The sequence below is a fragment of the Podarcis erhardii genome, assembly GCF_964252035.2.
Source record: "Podarcis erhardii genome assembly, chromosome: 11".
Taxonomy (NCBI): Eukaryota; Metazoa; Chordata; class Lepidosauria; order Squamata; family Lacertidae; genus Podarcis; species Podarcis erhardii.
Genome location: NC_138501.1, coordinates 16,581,526 through 16,589,214, shown reverse-complemented (window position 1 = coordinate 16,589,214; position 7,689 = coordinate 16,581,526). Strand labels below are relative to the sequence as shown.

At 51.9% G+C, this 7,689-nt stretch overlaps 1 protein-coding gene across 5 annotated transcripts in view; it reads left to right on the top strand.

The window, feature by feature from the left end:
* The first annotated feature begins 853 nt into the window (after window positions 1-853).
* Window positions 854-7,689, top strand: part of PRDM6 (PR/SET domain 6) — a 101,878-nt gene continuing 95,042 nt past the window's right edge. Inside the window, exons 1-2 of one of the 5 annotated variants that reach the window (XM_081880481.1) lie at window positions 854-4,703; window positions 5,301-5,872. In XM_081880481.1, coding sequence (XP_081736607.1) covers window positions 5,311-5,872 — 562 coding nt within the window. In that variant the 5' untranslated portion in view covers window positions 854-4,703; window positions 5,301-5,310. Of the gene's footprint in view, window positions 4,704-4,845; window positions 5,873-7,689 lie in introns of those variants that run through there. The other 4 variants (XM_081880482.1, XM_081880484.1, XM_081880485.1 and 1 more) reach the window with 4 other exon arrangements.

Sequence of the window (7,689 nt, the reverse complement as noted above, 5' to 3'; positions counted from 1 at the left end):
GCATCGGTTGGGGGGGGGAGGTCTCATCTCCCCACATACACGCTCTCTCCAGATCCTGGGAGCGCAAGAAGAGTTTCTCTCCCCTAACAGCCACCTCCTCGCCCCTTCCGTCGAAGAAAACTACCTCTCGGCAACGCTGCGCAGGGGCGCGCGGAGTGGGGCGTGAATCGCTTCTGAATAAACGTCTCTATTAATGAATTATTAGCTCGGCTCTCCTGACCTTAAAAGTGGGATGAAGAGGTGCCCAGGGCAAGAAAGGAAAGCTGCTGGAGCCTTTATCGGTCTCCTGTCAGAGGCGCCCGACCATTTGTCTTCCCTCTCAGATCGCGAGAATTAATTAATATGAAAGGAAACTTTTTTAATTGTGTGTCAAACGAAATCAGATAGGGTCTCCGCCCCTCCCAGATTCAATATATATTCTTTAGGGTCTTCGGTTCTTCCAGCTTATTCCCCCCCCCCTTTCTTTCACAAGGAGAAAGTCTAAGAAGCAAAAGGGTGATGTTGGGGGCGGCGGGGGCGGTATGTATGTAATATTCCCAAGGAGGGGGAAAATGATGGATTTTGGGGTAGATAATTTATCGATCCTGGCTCCTCTTCCCGCTTGTTTTATTTTAGAGGTCATTAATCAATGAAGAAAAACACACCACCGCGTCTCACCTTTTTGCATGTAATATAAACACTTTCCCATTCCTTATTTATTTCTCTGGGAATGGATTCCTAACAAATATTCGCGGATCGATCCGGTGGAGGGGGCGATGGATTTTTATCAAAGTTTGACCGCTCGCGAAACCGATCGATTTGATTTGTTTCCAGCGTTCGTCCTATAAATAATAATCTTTTTTCTTTCTTTTAGGGGGGGAAAATCAGATGAGGAAGACAGCGCGAGGAGGCCAGGTGTGTGCGTTCGTGTGCGTGTTGTGGGCGTGTGTTCATAGGATATAAGCTTTTGCTGCCTCTTTAAACGCAGGAACTAGCGAGAAAGTAAGAGCACGCGCTGAGAAGAGGCACATTTAAAGGAAATCAAGAAGAGGAAAGCGAGGCGCAACGCGGGCTGGCGCGCACCAAACAGTCTGGCGAGGCAAGCGCAGAGAGAAAGGGTCGAGCTCTTTGCTCGCGCGCCTGTCGCTGAGCATCCGGACGCAGAACCGGCCTCCTGTTAAAATGCGCGTGCACCGCTAGGCACTCTCGCTTCTGCGCTGACCCTAACAATCCTAAACAGCAGTGTGTATGTGTTTCACCTTGTCTCCCCAATTCTTGGGGTGGGAATTCTTATTTGGGCCATTATATTTCATGGCTATTCCTTGCCCACTTTTAAGAAACGTGGATCACCACACCGATTGAATTATGTAGCTCTCTGTGCAAAGAAAGAGGAAAAGCAATCTCCTGGGTAAAGGGGAATCGATCTCCTTGTCCCTCGCTGCATGAATGACAGCGGGAAAGTAGGGAAGGTTGGCTCGGGAACCGAGAGACGTCATCGGGGTGCTGGAAGGGACACACGTGGCCGGTGCAGGACAGATCCAAAGCCGCCGCAAACTTTCGCGAGAGAGAGCGGAAAGACCTACACAAATAATAGTAAGCGCCGTCGGTTCCGCAACGTCCGAGGCCTTAATTCATAAGGAAATTGGGAGGAGGAGCGAAGGGTGGGTTTGCACTAATCCGGCATAAACCCCTATTTAAAGTTCGGGTTTAATGGTGCGGGATCTCCGAGGGAACCCTGATCTCCGGCTAGGAGAGCGGATTGCATCCGGAAAGGATCCGTTTGATTCGTTCTCGCAGATTGCCTCTCTCCCTCCTGCAAACAGCCTGTAAGACAAATGCAGCTATTGACAATGCATTTAAGCGCAAGGAAGGGAGATGAACAATCCTAGTTGGAGGTTTGTTTTCCCCTCCCTCCTCCCACTTTTTTCCCTTCGCATCTGAAGGGTTATTAGCAAAAAAAAAAGTGTATTTATGGAAGGAGAAGGCCAATAGTTGGAATCAGAGAACTGGACCCGGACCTAGAGACCACCTAAGGGCCTGTCGTCATTCTTAACGCGTTAAATTATAAGTGATTGAAAGCGATACAGTTACAAAGGAAATTCAGGCAAAATAAAAGTTGCTGAGAGTTCAAACTTGCGCAAGAAGTCCCATCCTGCTTCTTCAGTCCCTGTGTCTAGGATCGTAGCCTAAAAGCGGCGACAGAGTTTAGATCAACGCAGTAATTTTGCAGGAGCTCTTCGAATTATTCCTGGTTTTGTAGCGCATCATCGACCGTCTTACACTCAAGAGTTTTAGAAAACTTGTTTTCGCGGGTCCCCTCTCCCTTTCCTCCACCCGCGTGCTTAAAAGAGCAACAGAACTTTTTCTTTTTAGAAAATGACGACTTAGAAGGGTGGTAGGAGTGGAAATTCGTAATATTCGAGGCGATCGAATTGATCAAGGGCAGCGAAAGGACTTTGACAATCAGCCAGCTTTAAATTTCAGAAATCAGAGGCGCTGGTTCCTTCTCCGTCCCTCCCTCCGTCCGCCCCCCTTTAGTTGCGTGTTTGCCTTTAGCTTAGGTGTTATCAATCTGTTCCGAAAAATGACGAATGACCTTGTCACAGTGACGCCAGTCAAAACATTCTCTCGCTCTGCCCCGCCGCCGCCTTTTGTCCTAGCAGTTCTGATCAGATTTGTGTGAAAGTGTCTTGCCTTGGACGCAGACGAAAACTAAACAGCACCGGCGTTTCCCAGGCTCTCTAAAAAAAGCAAGGAGTGTGGAGCAGTGCGGGAAGGGGTGGGGGGCAGGAGGAGACACGGGCTCCGCAAACACTTGCCTGCGTGGGCTATTATTCATTACTAAACGAGGAGCGTGGAACATGCATCCTCGGACACGCGTGGCGCAGGGAAGCGGGTCTAGAAGCGGAACCATTCATTTCTGTCTGAGCAGAAAGCGCTTTTTGACAGGCTGTGCGCGCTAAAGCAGATCAATGCCCCGCGCAATCTATCCGCCTTGCAAAGGAAGCACAGCAGAAGTTGGTTGGGGGGGGAAGTTTGTCATATGTACGTATTCTTTTTTTCCCCCTGGGTTAGGTTTACACGCTACACGCAGTGTGCTCATGCTCCGAATTATGAACAACCCAAGGAAAGCGTGGGGTGGTTGGGGTACAGGAAAATGGTTCAAACGTTGACCTCGCCGGAAATCCCATCGTGTTTAACTTAGCCAATAAGACTTTAAGGGGGCAGAAGCGCGTTCGTCGGTGCACACGACTGCCAGTTCCTAACTGCTAGGCGTTTATGTGTCGTTTTGAGCAAAGGCCCGGCGACTGCGCCTCAAATGCTCAGCACGTTGCTGCACGAGTTATTCTGTAAAAACTGTTTCATCCTGAGGACAGGAGGAATGGATAAATGGATGAATAGATTAGCACCTTCCATTTGGAGCTGCTCTTGGCCAAGGGATAGAATAATAGAATTGCAGAGCTGAAAGGGACCCTAAGGATCATCTAGTCCAACCCCCTGCAACGTCAACATAATGACGGAGTCCACAAGGCGCTTCCTTAGGTCTTGAAGCGGCTCGGTGTACGTTCTCCTGGCACCGACCCAAGTGGCTTGTGAATCGCAAAAAAGGGGCTACAAAGCGGTTTGGCTTTGAAAGAGGACCGTGTTTAATTCCCTGTTTCCAACAAGGGGGAAGTTATGAACCAATGGTTTTATTCGGCAGCTAAGACCTGGGGGGTGGGGGGTGGTGTGGAAGATGGGGAAAGGTGGGACGGGGCGTGGGGGGAGAGAGTCGAAAGCCAAGCACTGGAATACCTCTGAGCCGACGGGACATCCAGAGACCAGCAAGGCTGATCTGTGGGGTGGGAGGTGGGGACTCCGAAGTTTTGCTCGGTGGAGCCTGGGCTCTGGGAAGGGGCTCGCCTTGGCAGACTTTCAGGGGTGCCAACTTGAATCGAATACGGAGGGAGGGGCAAGTAAGTCGCGCCCCACATAATCGATCACAAGACACGGCACACCATTTGAATGGACACTGGCCATCCACTGGGGGGACGGACGGACCACCCCCTCAAATATTTATTGGGGGGCGAAGGGACCTCGACCCCTAGCAGTTGGCTCCTGGGGACGCTTCACCCTCTTCCGGAACCCAGAAGTCTACCAATGACCCCCAACCCTGCCCCTAAGGCAGATTCCCTCCCTTCCCTCCAGCCGTCTGGCAAACGACGGAAGCAACAGCAGCAGCCTTCTCGCCCTGTTCAAGAACCAGGCTGCTCTGAACTTAACCTACGCGAGGTTGCGCGCGGCGGGGAGGGTGGGGGTTGTGTTGCGAGTTTAAGCAGCGCTCCGATCCGCCGCTCTTTCCCCCTCCCTCTCCTCCCTCTCCCTCCTGCCTCCCTCACACGCTTGTGTTTAATGCTGTCGTAAAACCCACGTGTCTCGCCCGGAGGCTGCCAGAGCGCCGAGCGCAGCGGAGCCCCGCCGCTCCTGCCGTAGAGCGCCGCGGCGAGAGCTAGCGAGGAAGACGCTGGAGATCTCCACGCGGGACAGCCTTCCCACGTCCCTGCCGTCCGAACCCCGCTCGGGCGCCTCTCCCGCTGCTTGAGCGGAGCTTTTCGGGAACATCATCTCTCCAGCCCCCCTTCCCCACCGTCCCCCCTTTCCTTCCCCTCCGCGACCCTGGATCTCCTCGGGGAGAGAAGAGCCCTGCGCGCCTTCAGATCCGGGTAGCCCACAAAGAGATCCAGGTAAAAGAGAGGCGGGCGGGAGGATGGATAGCTGGGGGATCAGGGTGAGAGATCTGGCGGGATCCTTCGCCTTCTGCTCAAGTTGCCTCGCCGCGCGCCAACTTCTCTCCGGGACGCTGGGGAGAAAAGTGGCCTGGCGCGTTTGGCTGGCTGCGCGCTTCCCCTTTCGCTTTGCGATCTTCGGTCCCTAGAAGTCCGTGGGGACTTCCCTCGCCCCAGAACTTGGCAGGATGGGACGGTCCGGGGTGGGGCGGCGGCAGGAGGTGGGTAGTTCAAACGCGATCCGGAATGTTACTCGCCTGGAAGCAATTTGGGGGTGGGGAGGCCAGATCCTTGGCAAGAATGGGTGCCCCGGGGTCGCTTTCCTCCCCATCCCCCCCCTGAAACTCAGGATCGCGGCAGACGTTGAGCCGTTGGCGGGCACCAAATGCGCCTCCTCTCCCTCGCGGAGCGGCTGCTGAGAGGGTCAAAGTCGGGAGTAGCATCCTTCAGACTCTGAGCCCCTCACCGCCGGACGCCTTGCGGAACGCAAAGTCCCGACGGCGCTTCTCACGGCTCTTTCTCTCCCCTCTCCCTCTCCTCCTCCCTCTCCTCCAGGCTCGCAGAGATGCTGAAGCCCGGCGATCCCGGCGGATCGGCTTTCCTCAAGGTGGATCCCGCGTACCTCCAGCACTGGCAGCAGCTGTTCCCGCACAGCAGCCAGCAGCTCAAAGGCGGCGCCGGGCTGCTGGGTCACCTCCAGGCGCCCGAAAGAGCCGTCGAGCCCCAGGCTGACAGCCTCCGCCCGCTGCCGGCCTCTCTCTCGTCGGCGGCGTCCTCGTCCTCTTCCTTGTCCTCTTCTTCGTCGTCTTCCTCCTCCTCCTCCTCCTCCTCCACCCCGTCGTCCGCCCCGTCTTCGTGCGCCGTCGCCTCCCTGGCCAGCTTGACTGCGCTGCCGGTGGCGCAGATCCCCGTCTTTGGACCGATTCAGAGCTCCGAGTCCCCGACGGGAGCCCCGGTCGCCCTCCTGCAGACCAAGGACCTGGGCGGAGGCAGCGGGGTGGCCAAGGGCGGCGAGAGGGCGCCGGCCCGCTTTCGCTGCACCGCCGAGGAGTTGGACTATTACCTGTATGGGCAGCAGCGCATGGAGATCATTCCACTCAACCAGCACACCGGGGACCCCAACAACCGTATGTACTCCCCACCCAACCTTCTCGACGCGCGGCAGGGCACAGCCACTTTGGCTAAAGTTTGGGGTGCAAATGTTTAATATTGGGGGGGGGAGAGAAAGAAGGACCCGCTCTCAAAAGTGAGAGAGCCACTAAACTCAAGAGAGCTTATGGAAGAAGGAACTTACGTCAAGGAGATGAGTAACCATATAACCTTTAGAAGGCAGCCCTATAGGGAAGTTTTTAATGTGCAATGTTTTATTATGTTTTTATATGTGCTGGAAGCCGCCCAGAGTGGCTGGGGCAACCCAGTCAGATGGGCGTGGTACGAATAATAATAATAAAATAATTAAGCCCTTGACTCAAAACTAAACCCTGCAGTGGGGCTTAGTCCCAGAGATTTTGCGTGCGTGAGATTGCAGCCTAAATTAAGGGCACCCCAAGCAGAATTGGTCACCCAGCACACGCAGACTCCCCTAGAATTACTACTTGGAAGTAAATAAAACACTTCAAGATGCGGCCTTTAGACGCCTCCTCGTTGCAGAATGTCCCCCAGATGATCGCTGGGAAACTTTGTAACTTCCCCCAAAGTCTCAAGAGCACATACTCCGAAATAAGTCCCACTCCCAACAACGGGGCATTGGCAAGGCAGGACTTTGTGGTCGTCTGAAGCACTTAGCGCTATAGCAGGACTAGAGAGTGACCGGCTGCATACCAAATGTTTTCTAGAACTTTGCTGAAAATAGGGTGGTTGTTGTTGTTTTAAAAAATGAATATGTTTTATTTAAATATTGTATGGAAAGCTAAAATGTGTGGAAGATGTTTTTTCTACACTGAGAACAAACAAACAAAAGTTTTGCTTTTTATAAGGGAACTACTTTTTTTTTGTCCCTTTAAAAATACTGTATCCTTTTCCCTTCGGCCCTTGTTCATGCCAGTAGCACAACGCAGCTGGGTTTGCCTTCTCAGCGTCAAAGGCGAGGCACGTTCGTTCCATAGGAAGTTTGTTTTCAAAAGTATAAATGTCAAAAGCCTAATTGGGTGTCAAAACCAATATGCTATGGGGGATTTCAGAATTACTGAGACCACCACATTGACCTTAAAACAAAACAAAACCGGGGAGTCGAAAAGCCCCCCTCGTGAGATTTAGGCTGCAACCCCATCTACACTTACCCTGCTGTAAGTTTAAACGGAGTAGGGCTTACTTTTGAGTAGACACACCTAGGATTGCCCTGTTACGTTTCTTTTTTGAAGTGTGGATTTGACCAAATACCCTTTTCTCAATTACAGCATGTTCCTTTACTTGTACGCCTTTGGAATTGCTTAAAATCTTTTCAGCTGTCTTAAATAATATTATGCATTATTATTGGCATAGTTAGGAGCAATCAACCTTATCAATGACACATGCGTAGCTTTTAAACACTATTTCTCCTGTTGAAATAAGGGTTTGGTTTTTTTAAAGTATTTTTCTAGTTTCACGAACTACGGTTAAACAATATTTGCACTTGGATGAATTTACAACCGATCCTCACAATATTTGTATGACAACAAATGCTATCAAAACGAGGAGATTTGGAGTAAATGGGCTCTGGGCTGAAAGAGGCAAGCTCAGAGACTTTGCAAGGACTGGGGGAAAGAAGCCCGCAACTTGTTTAAGCAGAAGTAATTGCATTCTAAACCTTGCTGGACGTAAATGGGATGGAAATCGGTTTAAACATAAACAGTCCGGTTTCACTGGTCAGTGCATGGAGCAGGAAAAACGCAATTTCAATGTAACTTAGAAAGTTTGTACATATATTTTTTCCAACGAGTTGAGGAAACTTCCCAGTGCTAACGGT